Source organism: Micromys minutus (genome assembly GCF_963924665.1).
Source record: "Micromys minutus genome assembly, chromosome: 13".
NCBI classification, from domain to species: Eukaryota; Metazoa; Chordata; class Mammalia; order Rodentia; family Muridae; genus Micromys; species Micromys minutus.
The window spans coordinates 34,065,478-34,086,244 of NC_137982.1; the positions used below are offsets into that span (position 1 = coordinate 34,065,478).

At 34.7% G+C, this 20,767-nt stretch overlaps 1 protein-coding gene across 4 annotated transcripts in view; it reads left to right on the plus strand.

Annotated features, from left to right (window-relative positions):
* Positions 1-20,728, plus strand: part of MARCHF7 (membrane associated ring-CH-type finger 7) — a 37,157-nt gene extending 16,429 nt beyond the window's left edge. Inside the window, exons 2-10 of one of the 4 annotated variants that reach the window (XM_080927918.1) lie at positions 545-709; positions 1,564-1,759; positions 3,961-4,125; positions 5,472-6,573; positions 8,138-8,310; positions 12,452-12,561; positions 15,224-15,337; positions 16,845-16,893; positions 19,425-20,728. In XM_080927918.1, coding sequence (XP_080784044.1) covers positions 557-709; positions 1,564-1,759; positions 3,961-4,125; positions 5,472-6,573; positions 8,138-8,310; positions 12,452-12,561; positions 15,224-15,337; positions 16,845-16,893; positions 19,425-19,444 — 2,082 coding nt within the window. In that variant the 5' untranslated portion in view covers positions 545-556 and the 3' untranslated portion in view covers positions 19,445-20,728. Of the gene's footprint in view, positions 1-544; positions 710-1,563; positions 1,760-3,960; positions 4,126-5,471; positions 6,574-8,137; positions 8,311-12,451; positions 12,562-15,223; positions 15,338-16,844 lie in introns of all 4 variants that reach the window. The other 3 variants (XM_080927916.1, XM_080927919.1, XM_080927917.1) reach the window with 3 other exon arrangements.
* The last annotated feature ends 39 nt before the right edge of the window (positions 20,729-20,767 follow it).

Below are 20,767 nucleotides of genomic sequence, written 5' to 3' on the forward strand. Positions count from 1 at the left end.
TAAGGAGAAAGGGGTAAGAGTTGGAGTTTAGTATTATTGCAAAAAGTTGACTATTTGATTCTTTTAATTTAAAATTTTATTTTGTACATGCATGCACAAAGGACAGTTTTCTGGAGTCAGTTCTTACCTCCCCCTTGTTGAGGCAGGTATTCATCTAGTCTCCCAGATGAATTGTGTATTCCATGTTGGCAGACAGGAGAACGAACTTCTTGGTGAATTGATGATTCTTATCTCCGCCTTCCATCTCTGTCTCTCTTTTCCACTGGAGGAGTTTTGAGGAGTTCTGAGAGTATAATCCTTCTACAAATATGTGTGGGTTCTGGAAAGGTCTGCTTTTAGACTTGCAAGGCTAGCACCTTTACCTGTGAAACTGGGCTGGAGCAATTAGTTCTTGAATGGCTGCCTTTTCATTAATGAGACCTGATTAGTGACTCAAACTAAATGAACCTTTTCAGAATAAAGTGTTGTTGTATGTAGACTTGTATGTAGTGGGGGGTACTTGCATATCTTCTCAAATAAAATAACACAGATTTGCATTTTGCAGGAAACCTTAAGAATGGAGTCTAAACCTTCCAGGATTCCAAGAAGAATTTCTGTTCAACCCTCTGGCTCTTTAAGTGCTAGGATGATATCTGGAAACAGAGGAACCAGTTTAAATGATTCTTATCATTCTAGAGACTCTTCCTTTAGACTGGATTCTGAATATCAGGTAGTATTTTAACTGAATGTATGTACTGTCATTTTAGAAGCTGTGGGTACATTTATAAAATAGCTAGCTGCTCCTTAGGCATCCTACAATCTTAAACTGTTAAAATAGAAACAAAATAAATAGCTAACGATTTTCAGAATTTGGAGACATCACAATTGTGGATAAAAGATTGCAGTCTTGTATAAAATACTTTCTAAAATTCAAAAACTGCATTTGGACACAAATATTAAAGTAAACTTCTTTTACTTTAATACTGAAGTGTGGTGGGTATCCTCTTCCAATCAGAATATATACTAATTTGACTTTGTATGCACAAAGCAGTGGGTAAGATAGGAGACAGCTGGTAATATCCTGCTTTTTTTTTCAGCCTATTTTTAAAATTTATTTTATAAAATACTATCATAGCTCAAAAAATTGTTATATACTAATATATAATGAATACATGATGTTTTTTCTTTTTCTTTTTTTTTTTTTCCTAAGAAGGACTGAGGCTTCCACATTTTGGCCTTCCTTCTTTTTGAGCTTCATAAGGTCTGTGAGTTGTTTCTTGGATATTTAGAGCTTTTTGGGGCTACTATCCAATTATCAGTGACTGCATATCATATGTGTTCTTTTGTGACTGGGTTACCTCATTAATATCCTGCTTTTAATGTTAGGTGATGAATCAGTCTGTCTTAAGATTTCTCTCAGTCATAGTGTATACCTAGGTTCCTAGAGACTGTGAGTTAATTCCCAGCACAACCATCTCACCTGCCTTTTAGAAAGCTACATCACAAACTTGATTGTTTGAATATTCTTATTTTCTATGAAGTATCTAAGAAATAACAGCAGATTTTCCTTTAATTTGTTTGTAGTCTACATCTGCATCAGCATCTGCATCACCATATCCGTCTACGTGGTACAGTGGATCTGAGATACCTCAGGGAGCACGAGCACGATCACAAAACCAGCAGCGAGACCATGATTCAAAAAGACCTAAACTTTCCTGTACAAACTGTACATCTACCTCAGCTGGGAGAAATACTGCAAGTGGTTTAAATACACTCTCAGGTTAGTCACTTTAGGAATGCTTTGAACCAAAGCCTCCCCCGACCCCAAGATTCTTAAGTTTTTAAATTAATAGTTTCTGTACAATAGTGGATTTTGAAATTCAGTTGTTTTTAAGATTTTACCTTAAATTAGTAGTAAAAATGAAATCAACTCTTCATTTTGTGTTTTTTGCTTTACATACAGAATGTTAGTAGATTTTAATTAGATAGAATAGCTGTTATATTTTTGGTGTGATTTTCTTGGAGACAGGGTCTCACTGTATCCATGCCTGATCTAGAACTTAGAGTGTGGATTAAAGGCATGTGTCACTATCTCTGCTCTAACGTTTGTATGTAGTAATGAAATTGGTGAAAGTCATGAGTGATGGGTATTTTGAAAGAGAAGTTTTTAAACTGTTTGTATGAAAGCTGCGTCTGATAAACATTAAGCATTCCCGCAGCATTTTCTCATTATATGTTTTGAACTGATAAATGCAGTGTATGATACTTTTCAGAAAATGTGGAAACTCTTAATTTAAAAAGAAGTTGGAAGCAAAGAGCTAGCTCTAGATAAGGAATGAGAAAGTCACGGTTCTCGGATACTAAGTATACAAGACTGGCAAACCTGTGCTTCCTTACTTACAGGCTTCTGTGTATGTGTTGTTCAGAAGGGATCTTTTGTTAGATGAGTAGGAGATCGTTCCTTACTGAAACTCCTCCAGCAAAATGTTAGATAATCCCTAAAGTTGTAAAAGGAGACAACTTGTGATAACACTTTTTCTTTCTTGCTTCCTGCCCTTTTTTTGGTTTCTCAAGACAGGATTTTTCTGTGTAGTCCTGGCTGTCCTAGAACTCACTCTGTAAACTAGGTTAAAATATTTGCACATTACCAACTGAATTAGTATGAGCAGTTCATCTTCATTTTAATTGAAGAACCTTCAAGGGGGAGACAGTGTACCTCTGAGGATTGCTAAAAGGAGTAAAATGGGTTAAGAGCGGGCCAACCTCAACTTTGTAGGCAAATTTGCAGAGACATTTTGTTCTCTGACACTATGTGAAGGTGTAACATTAAACCGAGTGATATCCCTCAGTGTAGAAGAATTGCTAAAGTTAGGAAAGGAAGAAAGCCAACTGAGGTGGAGTACAACTTCAATCCCAGCACCCAGGCAGCACATGTGTGGGTCTCCGTGAGTCTGAGACCAGCTGGTGTACAAAGCAAGTTCCAGAACAGCCAGGGTTGTGTTATATATAGAAACCCTGTCTTGAAAAATGGGGGCTGGGCGTGGGGTGCAGGAAGGACTACAAGACTCTAAAGCTAGAAAAGGAAGAAACAAAATTTCAAGGTAAATAGTAAGTGGACAATATATTTGAGAATTAATTTTAGTGTACTTCTAAATAAAGTCATATCTAAATAAAGTCATATCAGAGTATGGTTGCAAAAATAGATTCTTAGAATAAATGAGTAAACTGTGACAGTGAAAATATTTCTGGAGCTGATATAATACATGCTTAGAATTTGCAAGCACTTAAATCCAATTTCCAGTGTGGAGGAAAACCTCTTTTTGTGACAAAATTTGTTTGTCCTATAATTCAATTACCATATCAAAATAGCTTTGGCTTTGTTTTGATTTTTGTTTGTTTTGAGATATGGTCTTATATAGCTTAGACTTCACTATATATATTAAGCTGGCCTTGAACTCACAGAAATCTGCCTGCCTGATTCTGCCTTTGCACTTTTAGTGCTGGGATTAAAGCCACTGTTCCTGACTCTGGTTTTGGTTTTGATGATTTCTGGCATCTTTTTGACTTTACATGAAGTGTTCTGTACCTTGGCAAGTTTGCATTTTTGATCTATAATTGTTTTAACATACTATTACATTGTACCTGGGCAGGCATAATAGAATGACTGAGACATTTAGCTCATGAATAAAGGTAGGTTTGCAGTGTTAGTAATTTAATGTTTAGCATACATGTATTTCACCATATCTGAGATCCTGGATTAGGTTCCCAGTACCAAAAAGAAGAATGTTTGAGCAGGGAGATAATTTGGAGGTGAATAGTTTATTAATAAGTGATTTTGTTTTGCTAAACCTGGCTTGTGATTGTAGCTATATAACTGGGATTAGATATAATGGATTACCTACCTTCGTTTTATTGCTAAAGATGTGTGAGCCTCAATAACCTTAAAAACCTTCCATATAAAACTTCTTCCATTACTTTAAGATTCTTGGAGGCATAGTCAAGTTCCAAGGTCTTCATCAATGGTACTTGGTTCCTTTGGAACAGACTTGATGAGAGAAAGGAGAGATTTGGAGAGGAGAAGAGATTCCTCCATTAGCAGTCTTATGGATTATAATCACCGAAGTGGTGATTTCACAACTTCATCATGTAGGTAAAAATTATTGTTAAGTATAGCTTATGGTGTTATTTAAAATGTTCTCTGTGCCATTAATAAGAATATAGTGGAGGAAATGACATGAATTTTAATTTCTTATGGAGATATCAGAACTGTTTAATGTTTTTTAGTATCTTTGTTTTACTCTTAAAAATATAAACAGTCTAAATGTTCTTGACAATTCAGATTCTGTCTGCTTTAAAAAATGTTATACGTGTTAAAGTATTACTAGCTAATTCTATACTGCAGTGTAACTTGTCTATAACAGTTTTAATATGTACTTCTAGCTGAATTATGAAATAACTATGTCAATTGCACTGTTTTTAAACTATTTTATGTGTATGAGTGTATTTGCCTATATGTATGACTATACACTGCTTGTGGGCCTAGTGCCCAGGGAAAACAACAGTACTGTGACAGACCCTCTAGATTTGAGTTAGAGATGGCTGTGAGCCACCATTTGGGTGCAGGGAATAAAAGCTAGTGCTCTTATCTATTGAGCCTTCTAGCCCCTCAACTCATTTTAAAGATTATTTGGAACTGTATGATTGTCTTGATCTTAATGAAAATTTGAAACTTACGGTTTTTCTCTCTGTATGTAGGCTTCAGCTAAGTAATCATATTAAGTAACTGTACCTCTTACAGAGGGGGTATATAGAAGTGTTTTTCATAAAAGAAAGAGTAATAGTGTTTCTTATCCCTACTCATGTTGAAACAACCAGTTAAGGAGGTCTATTTTTATCTTGCTGACCTTGAGGCAAGGCTACCCTGTAACCCAGAAGAGCCTGGAACTGTGATTCTCCTCCCTCTGCCACACTAGTGCCGACAGTGTTCCTCCTCCTTGCCCTGCTTTTTAAAATGCAGATTAGCAGAGGCCTGTATCGAGCACAGTTCCAAGCCAGTGTTAAAGGGCTAGACATTCTTACCCGTTAGCAAGGTATATCAAGAAATTATATGGGCAATAACATCTATGTCAAATAGTCTTCATATCTTATTGCATAGAATAAGAAGACTAGTAACTTTTCCTGGATTTTTTTTTTTTTTTATCATTACACTGTATTACTTGACCTAAAGTTGTGTATCGGTATCAGTTTCGAATTAATGCATTCAACTTTGTTGTGTAAGCTTTCATACCTTGTTTTTGAATTTATAGTACTCTTGAGTTGGTACTCTACTTGGGAGTACTTCATAAGTAATTGTTTTCCTATAACAGTTAGTTATAATATAGTACTGTTCATTTCAAACCCTAGTCTTTGAATTTGGCAGGAGTCAATAAATGTGCATTCAATAATGCTTAAATTATTTCATAATTGGTTACCTTCCCTTCTTTCAAAAATAGATGTTCAAGAAAGAGTTCCTTCTTCATATTCACAGGGAGCAAGACCGAAAGAGAATGCAGTGAGCACTTTACAGTTGAATGCATCATCCACCAATCACCAGTTGCCTTCTGACCATCAGACAGTACCAAGTTCTAGGGACTCTAGTAGAAGTTCTTTCAGATCCCATTTTTCTCCAAGACTATCAGAATCTTTTCGCAATAGTGCACATCCCACATTTTCATATCTTGCAAGTAGAAATGAAACTCCAACTATAAGTAATTCAGAAAGAGTTGGTTCATCTCAGAGACCATTTCAAGAATCTTCTGACAATGAAGGTAGGCGTACGACTAGAAGATTGCTGTCACGGATAGCTTCTAGCATGTCATCTACTTTTTTTTCACGAAGATCTAGTCAAGATTCCTTGAATACAAGATCATCGAGTTCTGAAAATTATATTTCTCCAAGAACCCTGACTTCACAGTCTCGGAATAATGGAGCATCATCTTCTGAAGTTAATGATGGCAGAGCATCTGAAGCATCTCAGGGATTTAGATTTCTTAGGCGAAGATGGGGTTTGTCGTCTTTTAGCCAAAATCATAGCTCTGAACCAGATGCAGAAAATTTTAACCAAGAATCAGAAGGTAGAAATACAGGACCGTGGTTGTCTTCCTCACTTAGAAATAGATGCACACCTTTGTTCTCTAGAAGGAGGAGAGAGGGAAGAGATGAGTCTTCAAGAATATCTATGTCAGATGTACCACCTAGGTCTCACATTTTCAGAAGAGAATCAAATGAAGTAGTTCATCTTGAAGCACAGGATGACTCTCTTGGGGCGACTGCCAACAGACCACAAGCATCTGGAGCATCAAGCAGTGCTTCTTCTGCAAGTGGCTCCACACCAGATTTGTCTCAGGGTGGAAGAAATACAGGAATAACAGGGATTCTTCCTGGTTCCTTATTCCGGTTTGCAGTCCCACCAGCACTTGGCAGTAATCTGACCGACAATGTCATGATTACTGTAGATATTATTCCTTCTGGTTGGAATTCAGCTGATGGGAAAAGTGATAAAGCTAAAAGTGCACCTTCAAGAGACCCAGAAAAACTGCAGAAAATCAAAGAAAGGTAAATTTGAATATTCAGCATACATTGTAAACTAGATCAGATTAAAGATTTAAAATAGTTCTTGTTATCTAAAGTTTCTTACAGACAAATGATGATGTAACCATAAAGCAAGTTCTGGGGCATGAATTTGATCAAGAAATGATATAACATGTCTTAATTTATTTTGATATATACAAATGCAAATTAATTTCTTTTTCTATGTTAAGTGAAATTAGTAAGTAAAAGGAACCAAATGGTAGCAAATTACCAATCTGTATTAGCCTTTAATATATTAATTGGTTTACCACTTGTTTTTTTATTTCTCTATTTTTTTTAAAGATATATTTTAATGTGGGCTATTTTTTTATTTTAAACATCTCCACATTATTATTTTAAACAAACATTTGTTCTCCCCTAGTAATATTAGCTTTAATGCTTGTTCATTATAGCAATTTCCTCTGATTGTAATTGAAGAATGTAGCTTAGATTTCTTAACCTTCAATGATAGCTTTATTGATCTTGACTGGTTTACAATGAGGTACCACTCTGTCTAGTTAGGTAGGTTTTGGTTTTGTTTGGTTGTTTTTGCTTTCTTTTGTTTTTGAGATTGGGTCTCATTATCTTTTTTTCTTTTTTTTCTTGGTGTGTGTGTGTGTGTGTGTGTGTGTGTTTATTTTATTTTGCCTGAATTTTAAGACTTGACTGATTAATAAACACACAGAAAAATAAGATGTACTTAGTAAAACATAATTGAAACATAAAGGGAAAATGTTAAATATAAAGCCAAATGTTCAGCTTTTCAGAAGAGTTTGTACTCAATGTCATGTTTCTGACTAGGCTGAGGTAGACAGTCACCTGAGTGTCTGTCTGTCTGCAGTGTCTGCTAACTTCACTTCCACGCTTTAGGCTGGATTCCATTGACCATGTCATTCCGCACTGTTGTTGCTGTGTGCCTTTCATGAGCTATCAGCAAACTAGCAAAATACAAATTTTAACGGAAAACTTTGCTTGTTAGATGTGAATTCACATATAAATGGTACATGTTAGCCTGTGTAATAGAGGATAATAGAAAATGTGTGTTTTAAAGTCTTCCTTTATAGATACCAGAAAGATTCAGTAAGATTGTTGAGTCAAGCGATGGAGAATTTTTAAGTCTCTTTTTAATATTTTGATTGAATGACTTTTTTAAAAGTCAGTTTTGATAACATGTAAATGAGAAATACAATTCAATATGTTCTTAATTCATTGAAGTCGCCTTAAAATTTTTTCGCAGTTACAAAATGATGTGTGTGTTACCCTTTTTGGGTTTCCAGTAACCTAGAACATACCAATAATTAAAATCTTAGTGATTTTGGAAAAGGTGAACGTAAGATGCATTTGTAAAAACAAAAGGTGAGCCATTTGAAGATGAGTAGCAGTACATCTGGCCTTACTTACAGAAACACTGTTTTCACAGTGACAGGAACTCCCGGGTTACTGTCATTGTTGCTTGCCGGAGTCAGTAGAGGTGAAAGAGTGAAATTATGGTAAAATGGCTATCTAGGAAGAATTAAGACAGTTCTGAATTATGTGCCTTCCCTTTCAGCCTCCTTTTAGAGGACTCTGATGAAGAAGAAGAAGGGGACTTATGTAGAATTTGTCAGATGGCAGCAGCGTCGTCATCTAATTTATTGATAGAGCCATGCAAATGCACAGGAAGTCTGCAGTATGTCCATCAAGAGTGCATGAAAAAGTGGTTACAGGCCAAAATTAATTCTGGTAAGATTCACCCTTTTAGATAATTTGTTTTCAGATTTCTTTTTCCATGTAGGTATTTCTTACCTAACACATCTTTCATAATTTATTATTAAATTTATTCATACTTATATAATATATATATATAATTATAATTTAACAAGTACTTAAATTATACATACACGATCTTACACCATACTAAATGATGAGTCAGGCACACTCACCATTTAGAAGCTATGTATTTTGAGAGAGGTTTATTGCCTGTGTCATTTATCAGATTGTCAGGGAATTCTTTGTTGTACCTGTTCTCATGGTATTAGTTGTAAAGGGAGTACCATTCTTAGGGTACACCTTTTAATTTTAGACCCTGACAATAAGGAACTGGCTATTCGAAGGCAAAGAGCATTTTAGCAAAGAGAAGCTCCTAAGAAAGATTTAGGTGCATTTAAGGCCCTGAGTGGTGCATAGTATGGCTGGCATCTAATTAATAGTTAGTTGAATATCAGTTTGGTTGATCCGGTTGTGATAAGAGGTAGCTAGCTCATGTAAGACTTAAAAAATTTGGAGTTAGAGCTTAAATTTTTGTCTAGGTATAATAGGAAGCCACTAAGGGTAAAATTGAAATAATCTTTTTGCTTTTTGATTTTTCAAGACAGTTACTCTGTGTAACTCTGGCTGTCCTGGAACTTTTAGTAGTAGACCAGGATGACTTACAGAGATCAGACTGTCTCTGCTTCCCTGGTCCTGGGACTAAAGGTGGTGCGCACCACCACCACCTATCTGAAATGCTCTTATTTTGATTGTCTGCTCTGCAGAATAGATTTCAGGGTAAGACCAGACTTGTAGCCTGGAAACCAGGCATAATCTATTCTCAAAATACTTGCTGGAGTTGGTGATTGATAATTAGCATGTGGTATTGCTGGTTTTTTATAGAAATGGGATGATAAAGTTATGTTTTAGAGGTAGGTTCATTGAAATTTGCCAGGAAATTAGATGTGATAGGAAGAGGGAGAAAGACTAGGGAGTATCTGTTGTTATTTATCTTCGGGAATAGATCTGCTGAAATAAGAAAGCTGGAAATAAAGTTACATTGAGACAGGGTAACTCAGTTATGTTTTTGGATGTGTACTATATTTGCACTTCATATTAGATAACTACACAGAAACATCAGATAGGCTGTTAGCCAGACAAGCCTCATCGTCTCAGAAGGAGCACTCAGAATTAATTTCCAGTATCACAACATTACCATATGTAATGTTGGAAGCTTTGAGGTTAAATAAAGATCATCTAGAGAAAGACAAGGTATCAGAGAAGCAGGCTAAAAGAAATCCCTGGGGCACCCAAGATGATTTGATTTGAGGATCATCCTCCAGTCAGATTGCTGGTGAGGTGAGAAAACATTACTTTGTTTAAGCCAAAATAATTGTGTGAAAGTGGGTATGATTAACTCACCATTGATAAGGATTGAAGAATCTTAAGATGATAACCCATGTAGTGAGCTAAGGATGTGATTTAACAGGATAAAGTGCTTGCTGTGCAAACTTGAAGACCTGAATTCTGAGTCACAGCACTGGAGTTCCAGCTAGTCTAGCTAAATTGGAGAGTTTCCAGTTCAGTAACAGACATAGCACAGTGTCAGAAATTAAGGTAGGTAGTGATAGAGGAGGATACTCAATGTTAGCCTCTGGCTTCCATGTGCACACACATGAACATACATGTAATATAAAATTTTTAAGTGAAAAGACAAGATTGATAATATGTATGCTAAAAGGACATACTACCTCATAGGCTCTTTTCCCAACAAGCTGAGATACAAGGTAGTAAATTAGGATATTATATGGGGTTAGGGGAAAACATTGTTATTTTGAGGTGGGGAAACATTTGAAAATGTTTTTGAGAGTCTCTTGGGTTGGAGAGGGGGAAATCCATGAAAAGGATCAAAAGAAAGCATCTGGAGCACAAAGGTGGGTAGGAGGAAAGCTGTTTGATGATCTAGTGTAGATAACTCGTGTTGATCTGTTTGTTGCTTTGGTAAAAAAAAATGTGTGACCTGCTGTATAAATATTTCCATTTTCTTAGAGAAGGGGATCTTTAATTGAGGGATAGGTTAGCAGGTCTTTAGATACAGGGAAAATAACATTCTGGGATGGATATTAAGATGTTTAGGCAACATTAGTAACTATATAATTTTAGACATGGGGGAAATTGGCTTAGTGGCAGTGTACCTGCCTCTTATTTGTGTGGTCCTGCATTTTAATACTCAGCTCTGTCAAAATTTTTGAAATGAAACACATGCGTTTTTAAGAGAGTGGTTTATCTTTGACACAGATGTAGATCTGAAGGCTCCTTTGCTAATGAATAGAATTAAAGATAAGTCCTAGGTAATTTTGATTGTGGGAGTTAAGTAAGGATATCAATGCAATGTCATAGTATGGAGCTAAAATATGCTGGAGAATAGGAAGCTTTCAGTTCCGTTGTATTCTTATGTAAGTGTTATGGTGACTAGTCTGTGACAATTTAAGGAAAATATAATGATTTCACTTACAGCTCAGGCAAATGGACAGTGTAGTTTATCAGTTTGGTACTTTTTCTTTCTGTGAGGTGCAAAGGAAATTCCCAAACTCCAGAAGGCAGTCCATACATACAGAGATGAGCTCAACCTGCACTAGGACAGTAATGCTGGCTGTTAGACAGAAGTCATCATTCCTCAGGAACTTGTGAAACCAGCTCCTATCTGCCAGAAGTAGTCATTTTCCTTAACTCTGGTAGAAGGAACACATAGCTCTCCGATGACATAGACCTATGGTTATCTATCAAAGTTTTTGCTGGTCTCCAGACTCCTTTAGTAACACAAGTACCTGTTCTGTGATCTCCTCTACTCTAGCATGCTGGTTTCTTACCTCCACAGAGTTCCCTCCTGGCTCATTGCTTTCTGTTTTTCCCCTGCTGTTCTTACTCTTACAGATAGATCTATAAGATAGTTCTTTCTTTGCTTTGGATTCTTCCAGGTAACTCTGGTTGTTTTCTCTCACAATAAAAACTTCCCTGCTAATGAGTGGTCATGTTGGCAGTTTTACTTACTCTGCCCCTTTCATACACTTTCTTTAGGCTACTGTTTAAGAAAAGGGTTTGATGATGATCTTACTCTTTTTCTCAATCTCCAAAGTCTCTTGTAGATTTGTACAAGTTCATTTAAAGGTTGTGAGTAGAGTTAAATTTAAACCTTTTTCTTCACGGCTACTCAAAAAACTTACTTTAGGTTAATTTTCAGTTGGTGGCCATATCTAATAATCCCCAAACAGTAGGAAAGTCTACATTTAAGGACCTACTACTAATGTGGAGTTACTAGCCTGTGGTAAGCAAGTGTTGAGTATGACAAGTTTTTGGGTTTTTCGTTTCCAAAAATGTGATTAAAAATATTGTGTGTATGGAAGAATTAACCATATTGGCCTTTTTATAGTGTGTAATTTTCAGTGGTTACTTTTAAACTTGTTTATCACTTAACATAGAAAGTTTGTAGTCAATAAACTGTTAATTCTCTGCTCTTCTCAATACCTGATAATTTGATAACCTTGGTCTGGTTTGGCCTCTTTACATTTGCATATCCTGGTAGCTCCATAAATTTTCGGTCTTTACTAGTGTATCTTGGGCTGAATTGTGTTGTGAAGTGTTATGAGGACTTAAATTCTACTAGTTGTTGAAATAAGCTACTTTTATCTGGACAAAAGTGGATTCCTCTTTTCTATTTTTAGTCAGCAGGGCAGGGACTTTGCTTAGATCACAAACAGGGCCTGTATATGTATGCTCTGATACCAGAAATACTAGACTAGTGTTCGAGATGCTCTGTCATTAAACATAGTTTTCATAACATATCAGCATACTTCAGGAGGAAGTAGGAAGTACAGGTGACATTCCTTTGCCTCATTGTCAGCTTCCCATAATTATAGGATGGATGAATATGTAGGATTTTAAAAGGTATCTAAATGATGGGTAGAGGCATGATGTCATATAGAATGTATTTGTCATTGCACATCATTAATTTTGCAAACATTATTTGTTTATTACAATATTGTAATCTCTTCCTTCTTGCTTTTCTACTCCCAGTATTTTAAATTTTGATCTTAGGACAGAAAAGCTTTACTATTTGCAATTTGATTTTTGCCAGGTTCTTCATTGGAGGCTGTAACCACCTGTGAACTTTGTAAAGAGAAGTTGCAACTTAACCTGGAGGATTTTGATATTCATGAACTACATAGAGCTCATGCAAATGAACAAGTTAGTATATTTTGCCTAATTTGGTAAGTGTCTGTTGTGTGTTTGAAGGACAGCTCTCGAAGAAAAGATTAAGTCATGGTCAGAAAACCTAAATTAATATTCTTACTATAATTCATAAGATGAGAAGTTTATAATTTCCTTAAATAAAAGATTAAATTAAGATAAACTCTCAGGGCTGAAGAGATGGCTCAGCGGTTAAGAACACTGACTGCTCTTCCAGAGGCCCTGAGTTCAATTCCCAGCAACCACATGGTGGCTCACAACCATCTGTAATGGGATCTGATGCCCTCTTCTAGTGTGTCTGAAGACAGCGACAGTGTACTCATGTAAAACAAATAAATCTTAAAAAAGAAAAACAAAACTATCAGGCTTCATAAGTAAACCTAAAAATTAATAAAAGTTTAGGAAATTGGGCTCAAAATAGGCATTGCCAACCTCATCTCTCTAGTATTAGTTAAATGATCAAGTTGGAAGAAACAACCTAGTCTTTTCTGAGAGAATCATACATGTTCAAGGGGAAAATGAAGTTGATTTCATCCCAATAAAAACAAATCAACTGCTCCTTGCTTGCTTCTTTCAGTCCCTGGCATCTATTTGCCAGTGCTGCTCTGTTGGTGGGTGGGTGGTTGATTGGTTGGGTGAACTTTAAAGACATGGTTTCTCTGTGAAGCTCTGGCTTTCTTAGAGCTTGCTCTGTAGACCAGGCTGGCCTTGAAATCAAGAGATACACCTGCCTCTGCCTCCCAAACACTGGGGTTAATGGCGTGCACTATTATTGCCTGTCTGTTGTATTTTATAGATTTGCCAGCTTGGGATAATTCATGTTGATGAAATCATATGCTATAAGGTATTTTTGGTAACAGCTTTTTGAAGACCTGAATTCTTTTCCTAGCATTGGTGTTGGGTAACTGACAACTATGGTATCAGAGAACACATACACTCAAATGCATATATACCCTCTTACAAATTTACATCCATACACATAAAGTCTTCTAAAAACATAATGTGAGATAAACAGATACTGTTTGAAAGTCTGATAAAATCCTTGGCCTTACTACATACAAATAAAAATTCTATATGTAATTTAGTATACACTAATACCTAAAAGTAATTGCTTAGGTCCAGGTTTAAAAATCAGTGTTCAGAAGAATGAAACTTTAGTTGATATAAGTGTTGGATATTGCCATTTGTAGTGTTTCATTCCCTGATGAGCTAGTTGTGCAGAAGAAACTCACTCACTCCAGTGATGTCTTAATTATGAAGGTATCTGTGTAAGTAGCTGAACATTGGTGTTTCAAAGAATAGGGAAAGTAAGAAAGATGGGATGATACAGAGAAACGTATGGTTATCTTACACCAGGAGAGGTCAGAAAGCTTTTTCTGTGGCCACCTCTTGTTACATGTTTTTTCATTTAAAGTATTTATTTAATCATTTTAGTGACCTGCATTCTTATATAATGGAGAAGAATTAGACAACTAGGTATAGTCATTGTAAAGCAATGGTAGTCTTAGCTTTATCTTATTTTATATGCCTCATGGACTCTAGTGACTAGAGTTAGTTTTAAGGGACTAATATAATTGTCTTCCTCTTTTTATCCTTTGCCAGGATGATAACCATGAAAATATTTTGTTGTTGTTGAATTGTTTTTGTTAAGACAGGATCTTGTAGCATAACTCTGGCTGACTTGGAACTTGCTAATATAAACCAGGCTAGCCTTAAACCCAGGTCTACCGGTCTCTGCCCCATCCTCTTCCCCCTCCCCAAGGGCTGGGATTAAAGGTCTGTGCCACTATGCCTGGTATAACCATGTGAATTTAAAACAAAATAATAAAAACTAAAATAAATCTTTCCCAGATACATGATTTTCTTTTCAGTTAGAATGTCAAAATGATTAAACACTTAAAAATTTAATTTCAAATTCTTAATGATAGATAGAATTTGATTAACAGTTTCTAGAATTAATATATAATTCTTAATTTCAGATTTATCATTTAAAGCAGGTACAATTGACCTCTTTTGTAAAAATTAAAGGAACAGATTGGATTTTTAAAATCTACCCTAATTTGTGTTCAGAGCTGTGTTTATATTGGTAAAGTGGTAGTATTCTAGGACCCTAAGTTCATTCTCCAGGTCCACCAAAAAAGGGCAAGGAAAATGAGAAGGAAGGGACTCAACAGGTTTGAACCTATTTAGAATTTGAGTCTTCTATTCCCAACATGACCCCCCCCCCAAAAAAAAAGGATGTTAATATCAGTGTGTGTTTGCATGTGATTTTACCTTTAAACTAATTGGATTATAAAAAACTATCTAAATTATAGTACACATTGCAGAATGAGGTTAAAATAGAACAGTAATTTTTTTTTAAGTAAACTGAAACAGTTATTAGTCATTTGTAAAAGGAAATCTGTTAGGAGCTTTATAGAAAACTAAAATATGTTATTACACTAAACAATTTAAGAGGTAAAATTTTTATATAAATGATTAAGGGGAGATAATAAACTGAGGAAAGATAGAACCTGAGTAAGGCAGCGTGATATTTTAATAGATGACTGTATACCTTTCTAGAAGCTGTGTCTGAACACTTTTTTTTATCAGTAAATTTTGACTATTAGTCACTATCCTAATTTCATTCTCTGTTTCTTCTCTTTGCTTCCCCATTAAGGCTGAATATGAGTTTATCAGCTCTGGTCTCTACCTAGTTGTCTTACTGCACTTGTGTGAGCAAAGCTTTTCTGACATGATGGGAAATACAATTGAACCAAGCACACGTGTTCGAGTAAGTAGTATTGGCATTGGGGAAAGATGGGAGAGTGCATACAATTGTTCTATATGTTTATACTCTATTCCCCCCCCCATTCCTTTAGAGGCCTTACTTTCAAATGTTTAACAGTGTAGTCTATATGTCTTCTATTCTAAATAGCCTAGTTTTATCATAGGCTATTTAATGAAAGAAGTGGTTTTTTTTTGTTTTTTTGTTTTTTCCCAGCTCTTGAAAGTGAAACATTTCAAGGAGAAACATGGTCAGAATTAGAAATACCAAGAAAAAATTGTTATTTTTAATTTACAGAAAGAAGGCCCTTAGCATTACATCTTAGAAACATGAAACTGTATTCCAGAGGCCAAAAGAATATGGATAATTAAATGTATGTTTGTTGTTATCCTGTAGAGGGCTTCCCTTAAACTAGTAATATTACCAACTAAGAAAGGAACTAGTTACTGTAAATAATGTTTAATATTATTGATTGTATAAGCTTTTTTTGTTAGGTATTTGTAATCAGTGTTCAGTAAATCAAAAGAAACTTATACTCTGTTTTGACCATTTTGTGTATCACTGTTTTATTGCAATATTCTGAACACTTTCTATCTTGAAATGTATTCAGAATATGGTTAAAAAGTGTGAAATTAACCATCTTTTATAATTGTTAAGTATATAAAACTTGCAAAATACATGTTGCTATTCTAAATAATGTTGATAGAAATTAGAAGTATTGTTACACTTGTACTAATTTTAGGATCTAAATTCAGACAGCACATTTTTAGTTTTTTTATTATCATATGAAAGTAAATACAGAATTCAAAATCCAAGTTACTACGTTCATGTCCTTCATTATTATGTGGATATTTAAGTGTCCAACTGATAATATATTAAGAATAAAAAAAACCCTTATGTCTGTAATTATAAATGCTTTTCTGTTAAAATTTAAGTACTTTAGAGATCTTACTGCTATCTGGAGTTAATAGCATAAAATGATGTCTAAAATAGTGTGTTAACTATTGCAAATGAAGAAACCACATAAAGCCTATAAATAAAATCTACTGAATTTTTGCCCTTTTAGCTAATTCTAAAACAATAGTAAAAGTCGTTCTTAATGTTTTATTGTACAGCATTGAGTTATACATCACTACAGCTATCAAGTTTAGGCAGGCAAACGTTTGCCAGTTCATTTGGACCCAGAAAATAAAGTTTTGTTTCTCCCCCATACTCCTTAATTTCATAAATTGTTTTTGAAAATTCTAGGAAGGCAGTATTATCGAATACAGCAATTACTTGATTATATTTGCTCACAACTTCATGGTACTGGTTTCCCCATGATTAATAATGATTATAAACGTAATATACTATATACCCTTAATGTTTTAATTTTTGTTGTTGGGGAAGACCTTTGTTTAAAGGATTAAAGTGGTGTTTGACTTCTTACGTAGAAATAAATCTCCTATACTGATTCTCTTTAGATCCATTTGCAACATTTAAACTACTATATTTCTTTCTGCATTGTTTCTAGTTTATTAACCTTGCAAGAACTCTTCAGGCACATATGGAAGATCTCGAAAGTAGGTGGAATTTTCCCTCCCCAGACTTGTTGAATGTACTTTTGCAAATTAAACCCACAGAACAAAAACCTTTAAGTATACTCTTTTCTACCAAGTGGAGCTTTGGCTTTGGGCATAATACTACTTAGGATTGCTGATTTGGGCCATAAGGGTTTATTTATTTATTTATTTTTAAGTTTAAGGTGTGGAAGGTAGTAATTTTAATCACTGATATTTTAAATAAACCACTGACTTTTATTATTTGTGATTAAAAGGAAAACAAACTTAATTACTAACTAAATCATACTTGTTAAGGCTTTATATTTTGAATATATGAAAAAATATGAAACTTTCTATTTAGTGTCAGATAATGAAAGAATTTCTTTAGTCTTGTGTTTGGTACTAGGAAAATAAGGAAAAGGAGCCAGAGCTCATAAGAAAATGGTTTTCTTTGTTGTTCTTTTATTTACAGATAGTTCTTTGTGGACCTTTAACTGAAATTGCCTCAGAGCATGTTGTCAGACTCAGCAAAGACGCATGCCCAGGTCACAGGCATCTCTGCAGCCTGTTGGCTTACAGTCATTACAGCACATCTGTGTGCCTCATGCCAGGCGGGACAAAATTGGCTTTAGAACAGTTTTGGGGAAAGATTAAACCCACCTGATATATACCACTTTACTCTTCATCAGAGCAACAAGTTTGCATTCCAGCCTTGAGTGCTTTAAATACATATTTTTTGTGTTGGTTATGCATTTCCACCTACAGAACACCCGTTATCTAGAAGATGTGTAAGAGCGTCTTTAGAAGAAGGCTGGCATTCTTGGTGATCTTCATTAAAACCTTTTACTTCCTTAGATATAGTGTTACATCTGTACTAGTTGTAGTTTTTAAACAGGATTTGAAATACGTTTGGACAGCACATTTTCAGGTTTCTTAAAAATTATCATATAGGAAAGTAAAGAAAGTAAATTAGTATTTACTTTTTTTTGTTTTTGCTTTTTTAACTTTATAACCTTAATAAAACTATTTCATTGGAGCTGGCCATGGTGGCCCACACCTTTAATCCCAACACTTGAGAGGCCAGGCCAACCTGGTCTACAAAGCAAATTCCAAGACAGCCAGGGATACAGAAAAACCCTGTCTGGAAAAACCAAACTAAACCAACAAAACCCAAAACACCTTATTGGATAATAAAATAGTTTTGCTTTTGTTTCTGAAAATTATAATTTCTGTTTTGGAAGATGTGGTGGTCATCTGTTTTATCATGTTTCCTCTAAAGATTTCTCACTTTAAAATATTCTCATTTAAAATATAATTTCCTAAACATAACATGGTCTTTTCCATACATGTGGGAAAAGAGAAACATGGAAATAAAATTATACAAATTCAACTAACAATGGATAACAGCAGTGCCTCAGATGGATCTCAGATGACTAGAGCATTGCTGTGTTCTGAAAAGTAGCTGAATCGCTTCCATGGAATCAGTCACCTAAAAAATGACATTTGCTTCAGTGTGATCCTGTGATGTAGAGTTTAACAACAGGGTTTATGTCACTTAAAATGTTAACATTTTTTCCTGGTCCGTATCTAGGTTGACCCAGTATGCTAGATTAAGGAAGCCAATTGGAATTACTATCACTGGTTTTTTGTTTTTGGTTCTTTTACTTTATAATCTTCATAAGGTTTACATTAAGCTTATCTGCTCTGATGATAGTGAAAAGATTAGTTAGATGTTTATTTGAAAGAACTAGATTTTCCCTAACATATAAAGCAGGTTGTATAACAAATAGCTCATTACCTTGATTATCCTAAAAACATCCCAGGATGCTTTATATTAAATCTTGTCACTAATGGCCATTGAATGAATGAAGGTCAGAAATGTTATAAAAATGTTTCTTAGACTTTGGAGACAGGGGGATGATCTCAACAGCAGGTTTTTTTTGTTGGTGGTGGTTTCGGTTTTTTGTTTTGTTTTGTTTTTTTCTGAATCCGATTACTTTAAGTAGGCTGTGTCTATATAAAGCTTTACTTACTCGATAGAGCTTTCTCCATGGCATTGTATAGACATAGCTCTGATGTAAATTGCGAGAACATCCATAACCTGTTATTCTATGTACATTTTTTTTCATTCTCATCGGATGCATCAAACATGCAGCGGTAATAAGCCAGATTCTACTCAGGTGTGTGAGAGCACTTGCCTTACATTCACTTCTCCTCTGGTGTATGTTTATATACATATCATTAGCTACTATGAACACAAGCTGGTCTCAGAAAACATTTTTTAAAAGATGCTCTTAAACCACATTTTTAAGCATTTCATTATATAGAAACTATATAACATCCAAAAGATTTGGGGGTGGGGACATTGTGAATGGGCATCACCCACAGTCGGACCACCCTAACACTATCATGATAACTCACCATTTTGACCAAACAGTATACTAAATTGGGATTTTTGTTTTACCAGTCATTGCTGTTCTGGCTTCATGTTTACAAGTCATTATCATCCCCTTTAAAAATTATTCTTGATCATCCTGTTTTTCTTTCAACAGCTTCAGAGGATGAATTCTGAAGATGGAACTCATGACAGAACGCTTGCTATTGCCTAACTTCATTTAAGACAAATGGATGATCTGTGAACATGTTTATTGAAACTGGCAATTAAGTATGAATAATTTCATGGGGTAATGCCTAGTAGATTAATTGACTATACATAAAATGAATATATATACATGTATAAATGTAAATATATATTCATTCTCAAGTATTGCTGAACTGAAATTCTTGAGCTGGACCTTTTAACACTGGCCAGCAAATCTCATGTTTATAATCTGTAATCAAAATCATTTTTTCTTGGTGAGTGGGAAAGCATTACCCTTGTTTTAAATATCTAAGCAATGCTCATCAACTTTTTTCTGTGTTACAATTACTGTAGTCATATTTATGGAAAAAATGTTTGTGTATTAGTTAGTCTCTTGCTAGTGAAAAAAAAAAAAAAAGTCAGATAAAATGTACTTTTGAAATAAATGCCAATGGCACCTAATTAGTTTTCCTCTTTAAATGCCTTAAGTTACAGCCACATTTTGATAATCATTTACTTCCAGTGTTTAAAATTTTTTTTTTAAAGAATGGGAAGTTTGAAGAGCATTATTAGGTTTCCAAATTTAATTTGAATTCTAAATCCACTTAGCAATAAAACATAATTTTTAAGAAAAAAGTATGTAAAAGATGTAGTGTAATGATGGATAACTTTTGTATTGATTTGCAAAAAATGCAGATTATATTTGATAGGCCATGGTATGTACATATTCCTTTCAGGAATATTACAGCTGTAAATTATATCAGAACTGTCAGTCAAATGATACTTGGTTAAAAATTACTGAAAATCTCAAGTTAACAGAATATTTTTTTAAAGCCCACATTCGAAGTTTAAAACACTGGTTTTCAATGTGTTTTTAGTGTTGTCACTTCTTTATAGAGAAATATAAATAACCTATTTGGATCCTGACCATTTTTAGCTATTCCTTGATAATTCTGAGCATTTATTTGATGATTGTTAATATTTTTCACTACCTTTGCAAAACAGATAAATTACTTATTCGACATTAATGAGTTTGCACTATGGTCATGAGCTGTGTAAACTTGCATAACGATCTCCACTGTCCACATCCCTTGGATAGACATTTACACTTGAAGGTGGTTTCAGATTGGTCCAATGCTGTGGCAACAAACAATTTTCAAAACCTAAATAGAAACCATGTACTTTGTCAAATGTGAATGAACAGTTTGCCTATATTTAGTTTGTTGGTGTTAATGTAAAACCTTGGCTTGAAATAAAGTGATACTGATTGATTTATTTTAGTTTGAACTCTTTTCCTTTTAAACTGGTCATCAA